Source organism: Micropterus dolomieu, linkage group LG13 (assembly GCF_021292245.1).
Source record: "Micropterus dolomieu isolate WLL.071019.BEF.003 ecotype Adirondacks linkage group LG13, ASM2129224v1, whole genome shotgun sequence".
In the NCBI taxonomy this organism is placed as follows: Eukaryota; Metazoa; Chordata; class Actinopteri; order Centrarchiformes; family Centrarchidae; genus Micropterus; species Micropterus dolomieu.
The window spans coordinates 22,834,079-22,858,264 of NC_060162.1; the positions used below are offsets into that span (position 1 = coordinate 22,834,079).

General features: G+C 39.0%; 1 protein-coding gene across 1 annotated transcript in view; it reads right to left on the reverse strand.

Moving 5' to 3' along the window:
* lrrtm4l1 (leucine rich repeat transmembrane neuronal 4 like 1) overlaps positions 1-24,186 on the reverse strand; it is a 60,930-nt gene that overhangs the window by 30,947 nt on the left and 5,797 nt on the right. Inside the window, exon 2 of the mRNA XM_046067716.1 lies at positions 7,953-9,583. Within this exon, the coding sequence (XP_045923672.1) occupies positions 7,953-9,583 (1,631 nt within the window). The remainder of the gene's footprint in view (positions 1-7,952; positions 9,584-24,186) is intronic.

The following is a 24,186-nucleotide window of genomic DNA, read 5'->3' on the forward strand; positions in this document are numbered from 1 at the left end:
AACTTCAACCATCTACTACTGCTACTGCTATCGACATCTGTACTGCTGATCCGTATCGATAACTACCAGTAGTGTTGTAGACCACTTTTTGAAGGTCTTAGTCTTTTCCGCATTTCTACTCAGTCTCGTCACGGTCTTAAATATAGAGGACCATGGGGATAACACTAATGCACAGGCCTGTGCATTGTCTTAATCTATTTGTTAACATTCTTACTTTTATTGGATGTAAAACTTCATTTAGTGAATACTGGCTATACACATTATACCTATGTATATGCTTTATATACTGTATGTTTCAGGGCACTGGTTTCAGTTGCTTGCAAGCCATTTGCCACCTAGCTAGGTGCACAAGTTACCTTATTTAGTTAACATACTGAGAAAAGTAGCAAATGCAGTGTTAACTGAGGGGACAGGGCATGAGGTGAGAACTTGTTCTTCAGTTACAATTTTGCTTGTGATATACAATGATGAGACAGGCCACATAAAGCTATGTACTTAAGTTACATCAGCGTTACCTAATGACAGCTGCATACAACATTAAAGCTACACACCATGGTACTGCTCCCTCATTTGGGTGAGAGAGCTAGCCTAGAGATGTTACAGCAGAGAGTCCAGATTGAGTAATGAGCCCCCACTTCTATGAAATATTTACATATTAAATAGATTGCTATGTGTGTCTATTAGCACATAGCACATTACTTTAAGAGTGCTAAATAGAATAAGGATCAAATGTGTAAGACTAGATTCACCACAAAACCTAATGCTAGCAAAAAGAATTGTATTGTGTTAGGTGGATGGTAGAACATGGAAAAGGAGTCACTCTGGTCTTGGTCATGACTCAGTTTGGATAGTCATGACTTCACCACTAATTACCAGTACTCTTATCGATACTCCTACTTAATTCTGAGACTTTGCCAGTGGTTTTACATTTTATCCCAAACCAAGGTGTTTTTCTAACCTCATCTAAGTTGTTATTTTAGCCCTAACCCTCACCAATCAATGTTTGTGACTACACCTAACCAAAACTTGTCAGTTCATAAAACAGATGAATATATCCAACAGTGATTTGAAACAGTCTTGGAAGACAATGAAATATAATGTTGTCCTGCGGATAGCCTATCCTGCTGAATCTGCCTGTGTCGCGTTAAGGCTGCGCGGCAGTTGCCAGAGCTAATTGCGGCCATCCTGGTCAATGCTTGTGAGTCCACCAGACGCGACCGCAGCGCGTCCCAGAAGTGTCCGAAACGCGGCTCTCCGCTCCTCAGAGAATAAGTAGCTGGTCTATTTTTGACGGAAGCCGTGTCAAGCATCACAGAGCAGATCAAGGGCAGGAAGTCAGACACAGAACAGTATACAGAATCAGGTCAATTTTTAAAACGAAACACCCTGTGCAGACTTCCGATCATAAAACCACAATAAACACGGTTAAAATAGAAATGATTTAACTTCGTAGCCTACTTAATACATAGTAGAAGCACAAAAAGCAAACACTGATTACCAAATCAACAAGATCTAAACATGACAGCAAAATCAGGCAGGCAAAATGCTCTGATTCTGAAATGCTCCCTGTGGGATATGCAGCTGTGCAGACGAAGTAACAAAACAGGGTCACAGAGAGCTGTGAAGAAGATATTGACACAAAAATGACAAATAACAACAAGTCAATAACACGCTACACGCTCTGCTACTGAAACACTTCTGAGACACTTCCAGTGGAAGTTGATGCCAGGCAGAGTACAGAACAAAACCGTTTATTCAACAATGGGCAGTGAAATACTGAGTGAAAATACTGAATGTTAAATAAATGAATGAATGAATGATGCTTAAATTCCAATAGCATTGCAGTCAGCTTCAGTTGCTTATCAGTTACAGTTTTAATCAATCACGAACACGTACCTATTCAAGATCAGTAATCGGTTCATGAAACATCATTAAACAAACGTCTTTCCAGTTGTCAGTCTTTTAATTCATTCAGTGCAATCTCAACTGCAGCTGTATGACAGACATTTTCATTCATACCTTTGTCATTATGGGGTCACGCATGTAAAATATAAAGCTATACTGAAGCATATGTAACTTAATTGTGGTTGAAACACGGCCATATCTAATTGCAGAATTCAATATGTTTTGAGTTCTTCTTCTTCTTCTTTTCCACACCTCCAAATGCAGCCAATATTTTCGAAAGATGTTTTTGTCTCAAACATAACACATATTTCTTAACGGCTAAGACTACAAAATAGTGTCACCTAATGTTCATGTTGCAACCACACTGTATGCTGTACCACTAATTATGTATTTGACATAAAGTTCCTAATCATGGTTCACCCACATCTGTGTTTTCACTTGTGTTGTTTAAACATCTTTAAAGACTGTGTGGGCATGTACAGACTGTGCTTGACTGACATTTTTTGGACTCTGGAAAAGTTTACACACACATTCACACCATGAATTTTCTTAACCAATATTGCAATTGCAATTTAAAGTCTACTACTCTGTATATAAACTACAGGCTTGTATTTGTGTGTACATGTATAGTTTGGTTCTGATCATAGATTATCTATCTATCTATCTATCTATCTATCTATCTATCTATCTATCTATCTATCTATCTATCTATCTATCACACCTAGATACTATGTTATAATGAATACCAGGTAATACAGTTGAAAGCTTTGCTCTCTCGCTGCTTGAGCTACCTTTGGCATTAGCTTCTCAGACTACATCATTGAGCAGAGCAACCTGCTAGGTGATCACCTAGATCGTTTATGTAGAAATCTTTGAGAATCGCTTCAATAAATAGAAAATGTGTCACTATTTTTAGGCTCTTACTCCATTTATTCCTGTTTTTGTCCACCTGAAATGGAAAAAAAACTGAGAAAATTCTGTGGGAGTACACAGCTTTGTATTTTAAGTTAAGCCTAGTTCACACTACAAAATTTTTAGCCCGATTTGCCACTCGGCTAGCTCGGCGACCGTCAGGCTGTAGTCGGGAGTAAATCAGCGGTTGATCGGCGGTCGCCAGTCGTTATTTGTGAAGTACACAACGACGCATCACAATGGCATCCCGACACATTCCTGCCACATCGCCGACGTCTGCCAGATATCTAGCATGCCAAATATCTGGAGGAGTCGGCTGACTCGACATCCACATCTAGCCAATGAGAGCAGGCAGCTGGCAGAGCAGGCGGCTCTTAACTTCTTTGGCCTGATTTGAAATAGTAGAAGGCAAGAATCTCGGTTCTTATTTGAATCAACCTTTAACTCCACACCTATTGTTAAGGTACTGTAAATTAAGTTACATTTACAATTGCTGCGCTGGCAGTTTGAAAATTGCACTCTCTTAAAATTCAATATTAAAATAATGAATTGTTAAGCCCTACAAGATAAAGATAAGTTTGAACCAACTGTTTGAGAAGTACATTTGTTTATAGGTGCAAGGTGTATTTATCTTTTTGTATCTTTATGTAAGAAACCTTAAGATATTTCAATGTTAGCAATTGAAGAATATATGAGTGGTGGAGACAGAAATGGTAAATTAATGCTAGTGCGTATGTGTGTGTGTGCGCACACACGTATGTACATCATGCTCCTGCAAAAGTCAGTACCCCACTTGGGCTGCCTCCTTTTAATTAGCTGATTGTATGGATTTGCCAGAGCTGATCAAATTGATTTCTGTGGTGGTTTGTAGTCATTTGTTAACACTTTTGTAGTTCTTTTTTCCAGGTAGGAGATATTGTAGCTATCAGAAATCCCCATGAAATCCCACTCAAGATGACCTGAACTGAATTTCCCTTTCAACTGCTAACAATTACTTTCTGTACAAGATGATGCAATGTGGTATTTGTGAATGTATTTTGGTGATCTCAGTGCACTCACAGAATGGCTGCATCCACCTTGAACCTGAACATAAATAATCAGCCAGAGTGACTGATAACACCTGTCTAGATTTGTGGGGCTTTTAAGTTTGGAGTTTCCAGCACCAAAACCTTTAGGACCTAAGTAGAAGAGACAGTGAACTGTTTCCTTTCGGCACACAGTTCTGTGCCAGTCTTGACAATACCTCACTGAGTCCTAACCACAGCAGGGTAATTGTGTTGTGTTGGCTCTTGTTCTTCCACATTGCCATCCACAGGGATTGCTGGCGCTGCACAGACCCATGATAAAAGGCGTAGCCAGATGTGCCAGCCAGCAAGATGGCACTTTCATCAAACTAAACCAGGCTTACGGCAGCTTGTCAATTGATGTAAACCCCCCACCCCCCAACAAACTACTGTAGACATCTATCAGTGATGTTGAAAAGGAGAGCTTCAGATGAAGAGATCTGGATTAGGCTATGTGGAGAGAGACAATACACTGACACTGATTGCTACAGAAATACTTGCAGCGTTAGAAAAGGGAATTAGAACACTGTTTTTGTTTTGTGGCAAACTGCAGTCAAGCTGCCCATTGGTGCCAAATGTATGACTAACACAGCTGACACAGGACTGTACATACCTCTGCCTAAGCCTGGTTCTCTCAACCTTTTCTGGGGCTGTTTTTAGGACCCAAAATAAATCAGCATGTCATAATGTGAATATGTTTTTATGACATTCTAAATTATATTTAGCATAGAGCATGGCAGCAGCTTTAAAATGATTATACATACATGTCAGGTTTGGAACATGACTAATGTATTTATTTTCTTTAAAAATACACCGGACATTATGTTTTTTAAACATCCCACAAAGCAGCTAACTACAGAATAATTTTCAATATAAATAATCACAATATCAATTTTGTGCCATGCTTGAGATTTTTTTTACCCAAGTCCCAGTAGTTATTATCGCATTAAGCATTAATTAATTAACACCGACAATTATTTCATCGCTCGTTAACGCAGTTTTTATTACTATTATTTTGAAAGTCTGTAGCTCACTGGCTCTGTATACACATCCAGTCAAACCATGGGTCACATGAGGGGCAGGATGTTGATCAGCCTGCAAAGCACCCACCCAAACAAGCAGTGGAGGGAGGCTTCGGCAGACTACAACGGCATGTGGGAGAAGAAGATAAACAAAAGCAAGACAAGTGAACTATTAAATGCCATAGCAAAGTGGATAGCTACACACTGCATGCTGATTAGTAAAACTCACAAACTGTGAGGCTCAGTCTCTCTTCCAATGATTTGTGCTACACATCGCGTACAAAAAGTTCAAGACAATTCAGCTTTGTCAGCTGGGAGGCGTGTGCGTGAGGCGAGCACAACCGCGACAGTTTCATGGGAACGTGCCCGCTTGTCACTACGCCTTGTGCTCGAACACTTGACCTCACTCTAACAGGGACATTTGCTACTGAACATAGACTGTTTATGCTGCTCCCTGATAAAAGAAAAATGTTTCTGCTGATACCTGTTAAGAAACAAAAACAAGAAAACAGATTTATACTGTATGTTATCCTTTTGCTCAGAAGTGTACCTGTTATGATGTTATGATCGTGGCTCTGGACTTTTCATGGTAATGATGATAAAAGGTAATGCCCTGGCAGTGGCAAATAGCTTTGGTTTTATATTTGATTTGATTACATTAATGTTTAAGTTGAGATTTACAAGAAATATTTTATTGCTACCTTGTAAAGGGAATATTGCTGGTAAAAAGCACCTTATTATCAACACTTATATAAGTGTTTGCAAACTACATGTTACTGCACTTTTGTGTATAGAGCAGTACATTTAAATTAAAAGCGGACAGGACCGAGTCGAGCCAAGGGACAGAGCATCTGCTCGCCGACAGACAGCTACTGAGTGCTGGGGAGCTCTGGAGGAGAGAGCCTGGGGTCACATCAGAGCTTTTGGACAAATAAACACCTGCAGTCGCAATGGACTCTGCTCTGATGCTAAGACATTTGCTGGCGGGAGGAGATCAGAGTTAATTTCTTTATTATCTTTTTAGTTATAATTTTAAGTTGATTTATCTTCAGAAGCGCTTCTCAACCTGTCTGCTGCAGCGATCCAGTTGCTCGGTGGTACTAAAACAGAGATTGCTTGAAGAAAAGTAAGTGGGGAAGTTGAACTAAAAGGTAAGTTCAGAAAATATGTTACTTGATTCCAGTTACTAGCAAGTTAGCATACCGTAGCCCCTGACCAATCAGAACGCCATTTACAAAACAAGCATTTTAAAGGTTGTCAAACGAGTCCCCATCTCTGTTAACTGCAGCCTTATTAAATCATATGCAGACAGATTGTGAGAACAAATTGCAGTTTAATGTATCAGTGAGCGTGGATAAAACAAACTGTACATCTTCTTTCAGTTGGGCATTGTGAAGCCACAAAAATCAATTTGATCTTCATAATGCACCACAATCAGAATGATTCCAATAGAACTCAATGTCAGGGCTTATCGTGTAAGTAAACTTGCTGTATTGTAACTCTCAAGCTTCCCATCTGAACATATGGCACGAGGAAAGATGAAATAAAATAAAGTAGTAGCTTGAGAACTATTTTACAGTCGAAGTAAAAAGGTAAAAGCTGGAACTGTGAGAAGAGATTTATGACTTATACAGAGTGGACTGACTTGCTTGACTTGCTTTATATTTATTTACAATAAAGCTGACTAATCTGACTAATCCTACAAGAAAAAATGTATCCTGTATGTAATCAAGTATCCTAGTCATATACTTTTACAAACATTTTTCTGACTAGGGTACAGGAAAAATTCCAATGAGGAACAGTAGCAATAATATTCTCTTTGTACAATATATAGCATTTAGAAAAGTAAGACTCCATTACTACATTATACGGCACAGGGTATTCAGTAAATACAGAACACAATCACAACCGCAAGGACTCCTTAATTTTAAAATAATTAAAATTATGTTTTTTTCTCCGTTGTGAAAAATGTATAAATATCTCCCGTTTATAAATATATATAAAAAAAAATAAAAATAAAAAATTCATTATCACAGCAGAGGGATCCAAATTAAAGACATTTCTTCATAAACTCTGGGATTACAGTAGTGCCTTGCCTCTGTGCAGATTACCATAAATCTAAACACAACTGGGGAAGTTGTGCACTGTTCCAGAGAAACTCAGGTTAACAATGAAAGGCACATCCATACATGAGGCCATGCAGATCACAAATCCTTGTCACCTATAACCTAAAATGTGCAACCTTGGAATGAACACATTAACAAACAACTGCTCTCACTTTGCCATGGGATCGCAAAATTGTCAAATAACGATCAATACCAACGCACCATGGATTTTGCATGAAGTGAACTATGGCAATTTGGTTAGCATTAGTAATAAAAAATTAACATTCCCAGAGAAATATGTTCTGTAAACACACATAAATATACTAGTGTATCCACACCTCCATCCCTGCACCACCCTCAACCCTACCACAAACACACACACACACACACACACACACACACACACACACACACACACGCCTTACAACAATGAACCATGCCATGCTGATGGAGTGGTGCCTGCAAAATATAACAGTAGTATCCAATTATTCATGGTCTTTTTAAAGTTGACATACTATGAAGAGCATTAACAAATGTGTAGCTTTTACAATACAATTTAGATAGCAAATAATACAAAGATTAATTGCTGTTCTGCAATCCAGTAAGATAAGCCACACTCAATTAACTTCAAAAAACACAATTTTGCAGGGTTATTTTTGTTTTTGTAATAAAGTGGTCCTCTGAACCCATGTTGTAGATTGCTTCCAATGGATCAGATTAGTTGTTTTCGATTTCCCACTTTAAGGTTTTAAAAGTATAACCTGAATAATTGGAGACATCTAACATTTGAAGTCAAGCGTGTTATGAACGAAGAGTCAAGGGTGCCTAATTGTGATTCAACAGTGTCTTTTTATAGGGCATACGTGATAAAGGATTTACCTCTCTGTTGAGCCTTTGTATTTTGATTTTGAGTTTTTATTTTTGGCTGATGCGATGAATCATACCTCACACTCCCTGGAGCCAGAAATTGTGCAAGTGCAGGAACCAGTGCCATTGCCTAGCACCTCCAGTGCCTCTGGTGTGGCAGCAGGGTTGTAGCTCATGTAATACTCTTGGAGCTGGGAGCTCAGGTTCTGCTCAGGCTCTGGACTCTTTTTGCGACGCTTTCGCCCCACCATGGATCGCTGCTGCAGCAACCTGGTTGCACCTGGATAGCGCCGCCACAACACATAGATAATTGTCATGAGTAGGGACATGGAGAAGAAGAGTGCCACACTTCCCACCACCACTTTGTGCAGAGTCATGTGCTCTATCTCAGGGGGTGGTATGAGAGTGGGTCGAGTGCGGGAAACTGAGTCTCTTGGGTCCTTGCTCATATGCCCTGGAAAGGTAGGGTTAGGAATAGGTCGAGGTCTGAATGGTGGGAGAGGACCAAAGGTGCTGGTTGGTGGCATAGGTGGAGAGCCACTAGTAGGGGCAAAGGTCGGTTCAGCTGTGGCTTCAGAAATTAGCTCTGACATCGGTGAGGGTGTTTCAGTCAGAATGTAATCAGTTTCCTCACAAATACCATGGTTCCTTGTGGCTTCCATAATTTTTTCTCCCTGTAAATACTTTGGGCTGCTGCATATCATAGTGGTGTCTTTGCTACCCCGAAAATTCCTCAACCAAGCCACAAGTGGGCATATGCCAGTTCCACAATCCCACATATTCCCAGCAAGGCTGATGGAGGTCAGTGAGATCCATGCAGACACTGCTTCCTGAGACACATTGGACAGTTTGTTGGATTCCAGGTTGAGAACTTGAAGGTTAGGCAAGCAATGAAACACCGCTGGGTCCAGGGTCTGGATTTCATTTCCAGACAGATCAAGTTTCTGCAGTGTATACCAAGTCCATGGAAGGCCCTGGTTGACCACCCTAATGCGGTTCCACTGCAGATAGAGTGATCTCAGGTTGGCTAAGCGGGGAAACAGAAAAAAGTTGATTCGTGAGAACTGGTTGTGTTCTAGATGCAACTCCATCAGTTTCTGTAGCCCCAAAAAGGTGGTGCGGGTAAGAGCCTTGATTCGATTGTAGCCCAAATCCAGAAATTCTAAACTTCGGCACTCTAGGAATGCACGAATTGGGATGTTGGAGAGACCATTTGACCGTAGGTGTAGGTTTTGTAGTTTTCGTAAGCCATGGAATTGACCTGGCTGCAGAATTTCCAATTTGTTGTAGGACAAGTCCAGACTGCGAAGATTGGGAATTCCATGGAATGTTGAATTGTGCAGGGATGTGATCCTGTTGGAGCTCAGTATTAGCTCTTTAAGCCTTCGGACCCCCTGGAATGCTCGACTGTCAACAGCTGAAATCTGATTGTGGTCCAAGTATATCCACAGAAGCTGACTGAGGTGAGCAAATTGATATGGTAACAGGGTGTGCAGTTCATTGTAGCGCAGGGAGAGGCCCTGGCATCCTACTGAGACATTTTCTGGGACATCCAAGAAGCCAGCTGAATCACAATGGACAGTTTTCCCCTCACATCGGCAGCTGTTGGGACAGGTGCGCTCACCAAAACTAAACAACAGGGGAGCCCGCAAAAGGAGGAGAAGAGGAAAGAGGAGGTGTGTCAGCCGTCCATCACACAACAATGGACCTATAAGAGCAGAAAAGATAGAGAGAGAGAGAAAAGAGAGAAATTTAAGGAATGTGCTGAAGATCAAGTCACATTTTTAGATGCTATTTACAATCCGTGGACAAATCAAAATCTCAGCATCCTCTGCCAAACAAAAAGGATTCACAACTTTTCCTGCATATTTACCATGCCAGAAGTCATTCAAAGTTATCTGTAAATAGTACCACATGAGCTGAACTGTATCATTGGGAAAACTAGGTGAAAAACTCTATGACATCATCAAATGGCATAATAAAGGTAGCGTAAAAATTGTGTCCTGGTTTCTTCAATTCCTTTACTCATTCTTACAGCAGCTGTTCTGAATATAGACTTCTCAAGCATAATGAACATCTGGACAAACATTCTACACATCTGTTAAAGGTTGAGATACTTAGAGAATCAGTGTTTAATTATACAACAACACGAAGAACTCTGAGGAGCTGATCATGTGAAGGTACTGTTTTCTTAGGATGCCAAATGCCCTCAAGATTCATTTTTGAAAATTTGACACTATTTGCAAGACCCCTGTGACCCCTATGTTGATTGACAAAGTGAAAACTCAGATGTCCGTTTTAAAAATAAAAATCAGGGATCTTTTTGACTTCACAGTGAGATATGCTCTGATATTTCTTACTCTCCCTGCAGAGTTGTCAACACTCATCTCCTTTTTTCCTAGACAAACTAGACCTTTCTCCAATTTGGACATTTTCAATAACCTCATTCCACTGGAATGTCTGTGTTTAATACAAAAGGAAACTGAGGTCAAGGCAGTGCCATAGTCCTAAAATACATTTAGGGTCAAGATTCTAGGACCTTGACTGTTACACAGATTTTTTAGTTTATTTAGTTAATTTTCTCCTTTAGGTTTAGGTAAATGAGTACCAGTGGTCCTTACTTTATCGATGACTTCCTATTTTTGGTCCTGTCCTGTTCACTGAAAATTACATTGTGTCACATTTAAGTACTGATGACACAGTCATATATTGTAATGCTTAGCCTATAAACCCGGTCATTGAACAACTGCAGTTTGCTAGTGACAATCTCCAAAGAGCACTTTAAAACTAATTGCTTTAAGGGTGTTTGAGGGTGCTTATACTGTGTGAACAGTCTCGGACTCATGGCACCTTTTTATACATAGTTCTACAATTGCAGGACAATGCAGCTGAACAATGATCCTCAACACAATGGCAAGGTAATAAAGGTTTTTGTTTTCATGGACAGAGTGAAATATTCTGGACTGTCTAAATCTGTCACTTAATGTAAGCACATTCATGTTAACCTGACAGTAATAATAATAAACTTTATTTGTATTCAATTAAATTCCATTTTATTTATATAGCGCAGTGTTGTGCCGATAGATATCAATGTTCAGCCGGCATTGTGATTGTACCCCGGCAAAAAACGTCTTATATTTTCACACTATACCGCCCAGTGAAAGAATGTTTTAATTCCCGCAGAAATTATTACCACCTGGCACCTGCCTCGAACTTCTCTTTTCCCCACACTCACTCACACACACTTTCACCTCAAGTCCCTTACTACAAACACACCAGTTTGCCTCGCCTCTCCCTGCCCCTCTCTACCTGTGTGTCTGCTCTGCTGACTTTATCCATCAGCAATATGTTTTACAAACTGGCCGAAAGGACTTGTCTTTTTTGAGGATATTTCCACTCGCCATTCCGTTTTTAAAGCAGCAGGTGCACCACCTGCTGGCTTGTTTATGATGTAGCCTATCAAACGATCAAAACCAGCATGGTACCAAATGACATCTGCATTGGAGGGTTCACTGTTCACTGTTCACAGCTTTACCTGGTCCGTGCTTGTAAAATATGTCCGTGTCTTGTAACGTAATACCAGATGACATATCTTTCTGTGTTTCCCTGCAAAATGCTAAAATCGTTTGCTAAATAAACCTGGCCAGCCCACCCAAGTAAATTCTAATCCTTTATGCCAGCTTTATAAGATTACTGCTACACCACGATGACATCGTCCAGCCCAATGTTTCACTGTAGACATTGTCAGGTCCCAATTTTGTTGACATCGTCCAACCCTAATGGAGCGCCTGCTATGAAAATATTGTGAGCCAGGTTCAGATGTGACGAAGATGTTTTGAAGCCTTACATAGCATACAACGTGTGAACACATGGAATGCCAACACCAAATCTGAAGAATACTTATTGTCCGGGGATATTCATCCTTCCTAAAACTACAGAGATTCATAAAGTGTCCAAACATGGTTATTTTTCACCCCTTTTTACATGTGTGAAGAGTCTATTGATTTTTGGTTCAAATCAAGTCACGTTGTGTGTCATTTAAGCAACATGCAACACTTCTAACAAAGAGCCAAGCAGTCTGTCTGTAATGAAACAAGATAATCTCGACCTTAGGTTACCTAACAAATGTATAACAGTGCATCATTATCAACTCAGCTACATCAGTCAGTTGACAAGTAGGCAGAAGGTCTAGACCATAATAGACCGTAATAATTTTTACAGAGACTCAACAGTTCCCAATATGACCAAGCACTTGGCAACAGTGGCAAGGAAAAACTCCCTTTTAACAGGCAGAAACCTCCAGCAGAACCTAGACTCAGGGTGGGCAGCCATCTACCTCAACTGGTTGGGGGGACAGGGAGATGGATATTGTTATATGTGGATATTTGTACCCTTCATACAAGAAATGCAGCTGACAGTGCTTTACAATAATGAAATGACATGCTCTGAGTGCTTCACATGAAAATAGACACAGAATGAGCATAAAATCAGGTCTTACAACAGAATGCATACAAGCAGGTAAAATACAGCATTTTAAAAGTTCAGCATTGCAGCAATGCATAAGTATAGAGCCTATATCAGGAAAGTCATAGCTACTTAAAGGCTAAGAGATACGTTTTTAGCTTTCTTTTAAAAATATTTAGCGAGCTGGCTTCCCTGATATCTATAGGTCGTGTGCATCCCAGATTTTCTTTTGGCTGTTGCTGGGAACCTCCAACAAACCAGCAGCAGATGATCACAGTGATGTTAAAGGGAAATAGTTCACAAGGGAGTAACAATGTAGCTCAATCCTTGCTCATTAAGGGTTTATTTGTACATAAGGAGGAGGACAATCAATTCCAAATGTTACAGAAAGCCAGTGCAGAGCAGCTAAAACTGGACTAATGTGCTTTCTCCTCTTGGTTTGGTTAATAGCTGAGCTGCAGAGTTTTGTATGAGCTGAAGTCTCTCTCAAAAAGTTTATTACTGTAATCAAGTCAGCTTGAAGTAAAGGCATGTAATCAGTTTATCAGCATGTTTATCATACTCATAGCTAAGTTGGAAATAATGTGGTTTTTTTTTACATTGTTCAGAATTCCTGCTTTGGTTTAAGGTTCATGAGTAGAACTGTCCTCATTTAACTTTTTTATGAAATTATTGTGCAACCCCAAAACAAGGCCACTGCAAGGGAACAGTTGACACTATTAACCTCATTGTCTTGGTTGATTTCAAATTCTAGATCCTATAATACAAAGCCAACACATTAAAAGATTTATCACTGTCCTAATACATTCTGACTGCACTATATGTCAAGGGACACATCACTGACCGATGGCTCTCAACTGGTTTCACTATGAGTAATGCTTCAACTAAAGCTTATTCATATCTGAGGACACCGCTGCTTTCAAATGTACTTTTACTTCCCCTTAGGCACGTCTTCTCTCATGTTTGCTTTGCAACTATCACTTCTCTTACAAATGGATAATCAAAAAGCACATATTGACAGAACAAGGGAAATTATATTCCTCATGTTTAACATTAGTATTTAATTTGTGCATACTTAAATATTTCTTATAAATGGATGACCTGATGTTAGCTGCCCACTTAATTGTACTTAAAAAAAAGTTGACTACTACTACACACACACAAACACACACACACAGATTTGTTCTACTACACTTGTGACGACCCCCACTGATATTAATGCATTCCCTGGCTCCTTACTGTAGCCATCACTACCACATACACAAAACCGCTATCCTAGCCTTAACCTAATCCAAAACCTTATACTAACCTCAGCCATTAAAAAAAGTCTTAACCCTAAAAATAGTAGGGACAGGACAAAATGTCCTCACATTCTGAAAATGTACTCACTCTCAAGGAGTAATACTCAAATTGGTCCTCACACAAACAGAAGTACAAGGCAGGCATAAGAAGTTGCTGTTTGACTTTGTACAGGGTTTATAAAATGACAGCAAGTGAATGACATGAATACAAAAAACACAAATGCATCACATTACTGGTAGAAGGTGCAACTCTGTATACATACATATTTGGAGAGATTTATGAAACTGTATGAAAAGACAGACAACCTACATTAAAGACAGACAGAGGCAGATTTTAATAATGAATAATTTGATTATGCAAATTTGTGAATTTGCACATCACGTTCATTGTAGTCACGTAATATTCTCATTGACGTTGAAGAGCTCAGAAAGCTGTAAATGAACAGTAAATTAAGTGTTGTGTCATGTTAGGTGTTGTGTTGTTGTGTGCCTCTTGTAAATCAATATGTAACTTTAATAGGACAGGACAGAAGTATTTTATGTATAGAAAATCACTTGTCATTACTGTGTGCAAACCTATTGTTGAAAGCTGTAAAAAAAAAAGTGCGGAAATTTCACTCCATTGCCTGGACCACTTTGTAGTATGCAGAGAACATTATTATGCACCATTACACAACAACTTGGGGAGTGTCACACAGCACTATGGCAATTTCATGCTAAAATAGGTAACAAACATGCACTTTCCAACATGTTCTGCATTCATCACAAGTGTCAGTTAGCTTTACTTAAATACAGGCAGGCCATAAAATTACCAATAAAGATCAAGCACAAAATAAAATTATTACCATTTTTTAAGTTATATTTTACAGGTGACTGAATTTCATGTTTTGTTTTAAAATGTGTACATCGTGTGTAGCAGCCCATGCCACTGGTATTTCTTCCATGCTGCAATGATTTTGGATGAAACAGTTGGCCAAATTCACAGTTTCACATATAACTTGGTTTGGGGGTTACAGTTTATATTTATTGGAAATGTATAGATGGAAGTTGCATGTAGTATCCCATTTTTAAGTTTAAGTAAAGAGCTCATACCTCTGTCAAAGTTGCCCAAGCCAATACATTTCTTTTAACTACTTTTAATTTGATACAACATGTCAAGAAATGATTTATGCTCATCTGGATCAGCATTACATTAAATGCAGTGATAGACTGCCGTGAGATACACAGATTATTATCTTTCAAGTAAGTATAGTAGTTTGGTAGCGGTAAAATGTCAGAAATGCTCAAATACTGTTAATATGTGTGTTACTGTTAATAGTTCTGAGATTTCCTGCTGACCAATAACCCGATATTCAATCAAACATAATAACACATAGAGAAACAAACTATTTCTGTTTTTTCATGAATATGCCAGAATGCAAGCAAATGCAAAGTAGAGCAGCATAAGGAAGGTCTTTTGATAGTGAGTACATGAGAATCAGAGAAGATGCCCGCTATGTGAAAATGTGTGCTATAAATAAATCCCTCGAGTCCTCCAAGCAATAGATGCACCGCCACTTCCATCACCTCCATTAGGTACTCCCTGAACTGGCCAAGCATCCACGGCACTATACACCGTCATCAGTTTTCCCTAAACGATAATCCCATTTGAGCATTTAGAAGGGTCTGTTGTGAACCCCTCAGGGAAACCTCACTATGTCATACCACTAGAACTACAGAAGAGTAATAAAAACCCACTGGACATCCTGAGGGAGCCTTTGCAGAGCAGAAGGAAGAGAGACTTTCACTTTAGTTCAGATTGATTATCCAGTCATTAAATGTGATTAAATGTGGTATTCTGCACAGGCATCACTCAGGTTTTCCTCTTCTTTTCATGCATCAGATGATGCCATGTGGCTATAGTGGCTGTGTGGGTTACACTAGCCTTGCACTAGAGATTTGGGGAAACAACGTATATCAGGGTGTGCTGTGCAAGCCTACAGCTTTCCAAATGATTCTGACTTCTGATTTTTTTCAAAGGCTTGTCTCTTAGTCTGACCGATTAGTAAACAAGACAGTAGCTGCCTAGAATGGCCATTATGGCTAACTTCATTGTGCAGTGGTTGTCAAACTGGGGGGTGGCCCCCCTGGGGCCACTGTAGGGGGACATGGATGTTGAGCAGACCTAAAGTTGCATGAATGTGATACATGTGGTGGTATAAAGAAAAAAAGGGTTCTAATGCGAGCAAGGCTGTTTCGCTAACCTGACTCTTTTGTTTTATTTTAATTGCCCATGTTGTTAATCATTGAAAATGAAATCCACTTTTGCTGGAGTTGGGGGGCTTTTACTTGACACACGCACGTGACAGAAAAAGTCTGAGACTTGCCATAGGGATACAAATCCGGGGCCACTTGCACACAAAAGTTACAATATCGATAAAATAACTTTTAAATACCATACTTTCTAGCTGCCTAGCCTGCTATTGTTGCCTGGATCTGTTGCTATCTTGTTATGGACATGTAGCCAACCAAACCACTTGCTTTTATATGAAGGGTGCTGAATATGAACTCAATACAATATGATTATTCCCAACGCATCTATGAACACGATCTTTACAACATAAAGAGTTATTGTGGCAATAGCGCGCGAGCAACCCATTGAAAGAAGCCTATATATAGAGGACATCGCTTCTTAAAAAATATTGTTTCCTAAATAAATAACACAAACCAAGGTCAGTTTCACTGGCAACATTCTATTTAATAAATTCGCCGATGGGCATTGCTTTAAAACAAATAGCAATGAATGTTAAATTAGCCAATGCAAAATTAGAGAAAAATAAATATTTTCCATCAAAAGAAAGCCATGCTCTGTGCAATGAGAGTTCTATTTATATATAATAATCTATAATCAATGATCATCTTTCTTGGGATGTACAGTACCCAATGGACATATTAATACACCATTACTGGAAAGTGAAGGTATTTCTGCTGGTTTGTGAAAGTGTGACGCAGGCTGCTTTCCAAAACCGCCACCAGTGGCACAGTGTACCCTTACTGTATTTGAGTTACATTAGTAGGACAACCAAACCTTGCATGTAACGCATTACTACCCACCCCTGATTTTGGGGTCTACATGTCGATAAGTGTGCAAATTAATTTGTGAGAGTCCTCGTTTCCCCGAATTGCCACAAGTGTGAGGTGCACAAGTGCACAAGCCATAGAGCCACAATAGCCACATCCATGGGAAATATGCCATGTCGTTAACAACTGAACATGCAATGCAAAACCTTCTGCGTCCCAAATGGCATTAGGAGCACTAAGAGGAGCCAGTGGAACCGGATTTATATATATATTTTAATTTTATTTTTTTTACAGATTATCTGTCTCATGTACTACTGTCAGGATATAGTGACAGTTTTAGCAAATATTATAAAAAAGTTATTTTTAAAAGAATTCCCTACTGCTGCTTTAAGACCTCATTTGTAAAGTGACTTGTGAAGAGTTGGCAGTGAGGCACCAATGACACTTCAAAGGCAGCGTGGAGTTAAACACAGCTTTATGATAAACACGGTCTCTGTTACGATGCTAATAAAAAAGGAGGATGAATAAGAAATCCAAGTACATCATGTTCTCATGAAATAACTAGATTTACCGCCCTGACATTTAAGAGATGCGAAGCCTCTCTATGAGCTGTAGGTGAAAATCACTCACAGGATCACGATTAGCTAGGCGTGCTCCAGTACGTTGTCATTTTATTCCGTTGACGATCAAATTTCAGACAGGCAGGAAGTGGAAGGCAGAAGTAACGAGATGGAGTACATCTTGTACTGTGTTAGTTATTGTTTATTTATTGTGTCGTTCTAGTCAAAATTGCCAATTTATTCTTAAATTACGGCTAAAAACCTATTTTAAGTTCACTATGACCATTAACCAACTGTGAAATATGGTCACAATCTCGCTTCCTGTCTCTGAGTTATGGTGTTCGATAATGGCCTAAAAAGCATTTTTTCTAGGACATTATGATGTCACAGGGAAGTTGAACTTTGACCTTTTGAGAAAAAAATTTGTGACTCCATCATTGTATCCCATTGAACATATGTGTGAGATGTCATAATTACTGCCAGAAAATGTTTGCCAAGTCATTTTGAGGTCACAATCACACATTTTCCAACCAATTATGAAATATGGTCATCATGGAGTTATGGCCTGTGAGGTCACAGTGACCTTGACCTTGACAACAAAAGTGAAATCAGTGGACATTTGTGTTAAACTGAAAAAAAAAATCCCTCAAGGTGTTCCTGAGATATCACATTCACGAGAATGGAACTGACGAACAGACGGATGGACAGACAGACAACCCGAAAACATAATGCCTCCATCCGCTGCTATCCCCGAAGGAATACACAGACAAGCACAAAGATTTCATGCACATGCATACATTAACATACACCAGTACAATTGGTTCACTTACAACTTACACTATTGTTAGAAAGCTTAAATATTGGTAAATCTTTTTTACTGTTAGGTTTGGTAAACTAGAGCTGCAGAGGTTTGGTAAACTCACTTATTTTTAACTCTACTCCTCCAGATATGTTCATTTTCAAACTTGTAGTCTTCAGCCCCAGATGATGCTGACTCAAGTGACAGCACTTGAGGCAAGTTGAGGCAGCCCCATCTGGAGCCACAAAAGGCTTTAAACAACCTTTTTCACACATGTAGTAGTACTCCTTAAGATCTGTAAACAGACTGTTGTCTGTGTGTAAAATCGTTCCCCTTTTATTTGATTTAGATTGTGGCAAAATACATTTTGCAACAGTAAAACGTTGATTTCAAGTTGATTCAAATTATAATTCTTGTTGGTAAAACCAAGTGTATAGCCAGGGTTGGGAGGGTTACTTTAAAAATGTAATCTGGTACAATTATTTATTACTTGTTTAAAAATGTAATCAGTAACGTAATCCAAGTACAACAAAATAAAAGTAATATAATCTGATTACTTTTTGTTACTTTTGGATTACTTCAATGCCAAATAGGCAAAGAAGGCAAGAGAGTATCAAAGATGCGTTGTCTGCTTAGTGAAACATAGAATAACAAAATCTCCTATTCCAAAAGTGTTTAAATGTTTTTTATGTGAGACGCTTTGCACTATGTCACCATGATGGCAATATCTGGCCCATCAATGACAAAAAACTTTGTTTTGTAGGTATTCTTGATGACATATAAGAGTTTTAAAATGTTGATGACTCCTTCTGCACATGTTGTATTCATTTTGCGCCCCATTGAATACTGTACAAAAACAAAATTTTTTTCACTGATTTTGGTTAAACTGGATCAGATTTGATGGACCTAGATTAGAAATATGGAGAAAATATATTTTTTTAGTTTTCTCTCTTATGTCCCCCGGCTGCTCTGCCTCAACTCTGTGATTCACAGAGTTTCCTGATGGAGAGATAGCTTTACTTGTAGCTGAAGATAGTTAACAGCTTCCTAGCTGCTGTTATTAGCTCAGTTAACTGTGCAACCACTTGTCAAATTAGCTCACTCTGCCCGTACTGAGAGCTCGGAGCACCGGGAGAGTGTTTGTGTTTACCATAGACTGTATAAAGGTGTTTACACCTTTACTCAAGCACTGGAGGTTTTCAGGCCAGGGGTGGGGGACCCAGCAGGGAGTGATGGCGGGGTGCAGCACCTGATTGTGAACCACAAAGGCACCGGGTGAGCGGGCAACGAAACCTCGCTCAGCACCCTTCTAGTGAACACGGCATGTACAGGACTGAACACAGCCTCAGAGAACAACAGGGAATCCAGTACTGAGATGATTTACACAGAGTTTCTTGATGGATATAATTAGCTAAACGTTTTTCTAAACTGTTAACTGTAGCCTATCTGCCTCTATCTGTGGCTAGTTAGCTCGGTCGGTTAGCTGTGCTGCTAGCGGTTCTATTACCTTACTCAGCCCCAATTGTTAAACCCGGCAAGAAAACCACCGGTGTACTGTATTCCCAATGGTCAAACTGGACTTTGTCGGCCATGAAGTTAGTGTTTGGTCCCGGTCCAGCTGCTGTGTCCACTCACTGAGAGCTGGAACCAGTCCGTAAAGAGTCTGCATGACGGGGTAGGGGCGTAACGTTAACACATTCTGCGCTACTGGCGACTGTAAGTGCCAATCAATACCTGCAACATCTCCCTGCCCAGCTTTATGTTTTTACAGAAACACGTACATATCGTACGTACCATCTATTGTTTATAAAAAAAAACATATATGGAGGCAAATAGCACTGCGTTTTTTGTTTCATGGAAACTTTCTGCTTAAAGTAATATCTATGAGTAAACCCCCATTTTTTAAAATATACCTGTAATCTGATTACGTCTTTATTCTCTGTACTGTAACGGAATACAGTTACTTTTTTTGGTATCCGTTACATGTAATCCGTTACACCCTAACCCTGTGTATAGCATTTCAGCCAGTGGAGCAGTGCTCTTAGAGAAGAACAAGATGAGCAGTTGTGCCTCAAAGCAAACTACAGCTAATTGCTTTTTCTTTTATCGTGTGCAACAAATGAAGCATCAACACAATTTAACTCTGATAAAGATGCAATTGCAGCTCATAAATATCAATTAAGGAACAGGCTCTCTGCTCCAGAGCCCCTCTGGGCACAACTACTCAAATGTTAACACTAAATGTCAACTAAAAAGGGCTTGCAAATGTACAAAACATGTTGTGTAAATGTACAAAGTTAAATTATTATATAAGTTGTATAATATATCTTTTACCCAATTATCTCACCTATAGACATGTTTCCAACCTTTGTGAAATCCCATTAAAGTGAGCCTGCCTCCCCCCCTGAGGACAGAGTGGATTCTGGCAGGCCCAACAGAGTCAGCTGTCGTCTTCCTTGGCGGTGCGACAAGTTGATATTTCATTTGAATGCATGGTGCTCTGAGCACTGATGCAAAGGCTATTACCCAGAGTGCCCAAGTGGGTTGGCCAACAGTGCTAAGGCCTCACGCTGTGGCACTTCAAAGAAATGAGAAGTGCGCAAGAAAACAAAATATATCTACTATTTCTTATTAAATGGTCTACTGTACCACAGTTATACACTTTAAAGGAAGGGTTTCTTTTCAAGGTTGTATACTGGCAGAAATGTATGATTAACATATTAGATATGGATTTATTGAATGCATGATGCTACATTTCTTTTCCTTTTCTTCTACTTAAGACTTTATAAACTATACTATACTCTTGATTGTGTATTATGCCCCCACTCCCACAAACACACGCGCACACACACACACACACACACACACACACACACAGAACTTTAAGCTTCAGATATGGATATGTAATTTCCTCCAACCCACCTTCCAGCCGTCCCCGACTGTCTTCCTCTCTGACACTGGAGCCAAGGGTTTTAAAGTGTGTGATGTGCGATCGAGCTTAGGCCAGCGAAATTCTATGGCACTACAGCATGTGTGATATATTACATTATTGAGTGTGTTCACTCAGATTTAAGGCACATAAAATTAAAAATATTTTCAGGGCATGTGACATATTACCAGTCACGGGGGCCCATCATGCAACAGTGATTAATTGGACACGCTGGCATTACAATATTGAAATGAAGTACCTTTTACACACTTAAAACCCATTATTTTACACCCATTAATTTGAACATTGGAGTCAGCTGTAATTTCCACTCACAGCAAAAGCATGAAGCAGTATAAAACAGCGGATTTATGATAAAAGCTTATTTTACTACTACTGGAGCTACACATACAAGCAGGGGAGACGCAGCCAGTCCGAATTTCACACTCAACAGGAACAAAACATATATAAAAATAGAGCACGACTGGTTAATATCACACCAGTACTGGAAAAATACAGCTTAAATGGGGTAGCATCCATTAAATATTTAAATGAAACAAGCACTCAATTTTGTTAGCTCAGTTATTCTGGCTGGATTTGTGAGGGATGTAGTAACTGAGGCTAGTGAGTTCATGACCTTCTCAACCATAACAGTGAAAGAGGGGAATGAAGACAGACAGATTGCTCTAGCTTTGCCTGCCGGCCCCTTTTATAGGAAAAAGAGAAAGGTCTAAATTATCACCACTTAAAGACCTAATGCCATGATCAGGTGTATTGATTTGCTAATCTAAGCATTACCAGATCAATGGGATGAGCAACATACGGTATATAGAATTCTTATTTATCCACAAGAGAAAATGCCTTTAATATACATCATCTTGTCACTGTAAGTGCAGCCTTGCTAGTCGCCATGTCTATTGATTGACGTGTTTATCATGCTCATTGTGCCATGGCCACTTTAAATTCTCACTTCTGATTGGCTGGCAGCTGTGGATTAACTTGAGGTAACCACACAGTATAACCGGACACGTATCCCTAATTGTGTTTGTTTGCAGTTCTAAATGAATGCCCCAGTATTAAACTGTAGGTAAAGATAGTAACAGTGAGGCTTTGTTAAAGAGCTTTGAGCTAGTGTTAATCAAATAAAATGGATAAATACCTTTTCAGTCAAAAACCATGCAAATTAAATGTTTGATAATTGAATGAATCCTAACGTTGAAATCAACTAACAGTAGTAGGAGGAAAGCTAGGACTATCATAATTATGTTAGACATAGTGACACTAGCAGCTTGCAGGTCTGAAGAACAGCTGCAGGAGAAAGATAAATAAAATAATTAAAACCTCACAGAAGACATCTGGAGAAGTTTCCAGTTACAATGTGACTGGGAATGTTTTAATAATATAGTGTATTAAGATACAGTGTTGTTATAGGTTGAGTACATTCAAGACTTTAGAGCAATCATAGAAATTTCAACAAACAGCAGGAATTGTATTTTCTTTTCTTTAAAACAGTGAGAAAAAAAGACTGACGATTAGTTATGTACCTTCCAAATCTTACGCTTCATGATTGTATGCATATTGTATGTATATATGGCACCATCCATATATACAGGTATTTTAGCCTACATAATTTTGTATTTTAACTGTAAATATCTTTTCTCAGTAAAGCACGCTTCTGATTACGTGACGTTAAACAACTGGCTACAACTGATGATAATTGTCATAATTAATATAATGATTTTTAATTGTTCACTCTAAAATGTCAGAAAACATGACAAAACAGGTGCCATGTTAAAATAGCTTGTGTTGAACTTGAGATATTCAATTTACAACACAGTGACAATATACATTTATCAGAACTGCTGAGGATAAATGTATATTGTCACTGTGTTGGCATCTTTTTAATACAATAACAATAAATAATCAATTAATAATCAATGAATCAATTATCAAAGTGATCTATTTTTTGTTGATACTAATGTATTAACATTTAAACTACTGCTCTAACTGACTTTTTTTTATGTGAAGCAGCACAACAAATGTTAAACAAACAACAAAAGACAGAACAAACACAGTTGTTTCATAAAAAGCACTACAGTGCATCTTTAAAAACCACTTTGCAAGGAGGGAAACCTTAAAAAATGCTAATTGGTTATTCTGAATGTCGACACCTTTATACCAGCAGGTTTTATGTGGCACCAAAAGCTACCCGTTGTGGAACAAGGCAGCCTTATTCCACAACGGATGTTGGATGGACTTTTCTAGAGCAGCTTCAGCCAAACCATTCTGGTCTGTTGCCTACAGCTTTCTCTAGCCAGATATTTCAGTCACTATGAGCCTTATAAATATCCAGTAATCATACATCTGTTGAAGCATTTTTGTGTAGCCTACTATTTTAATAACAAGAAAAACAACATACACACTCTTGTACTTAAGCAATGTCATGGCAAAAGTGTTATCTGCACACTGCTTTATATTCACATTAAAACTTTAATTATATATTGCTGCAATGTTTTGATCTGACAGGATGTTCGTGCCTGATCAATAGATAATTAAAGTTATGAAATGGTGTACAGATTTTATTTTTGCCTTGATATCTGATCTGATTTTTACTGTGCTCCTTATCTTTATTAGTCATTGGCAGTAGCTTAATTCCTTGGCTGTAAAGATACACAAACCCTAATGGTGTTTTCATTAAAAATGATAAAAGTACAATGGACATCATAGATAGGACCATATGATGACCAAATCAGAAGGAACACATTTTATTTTAAAAATCATACAGTCTGCCTCATACAGCAGTGGACTGCATTGAGGCAGATAGTTTGCTTCCCTAATAGTTGCACCCAATAAATCATCTATGTCACTGAAAGTCTTCAACCTTGACACCCACAGTGCTTAACATCTCGACTCAGCCTGTCACAAAGTGAAAGCTCAAAGTCTTCACAGGCCTGGAGTATCACACATATAAGGAACTTTACTGACTCTGCCTTTCCTATGGACCTACATGCACACACGCGCACAAGTTATTGGTTTAGAAATCTGTGCAGAGAGCTGCATTGATCGATATGAGTGCTGATGTCAAAGGATCAGCACAAACCGAAGCGAGCCTGTTGTAAAGGCTGAGGAGTTGACGTGGATGATGAGTTTGTGTGTGGTACTGGTAATCAGTAAAGGTCAGACGCATTCAGCAGTGTGAAA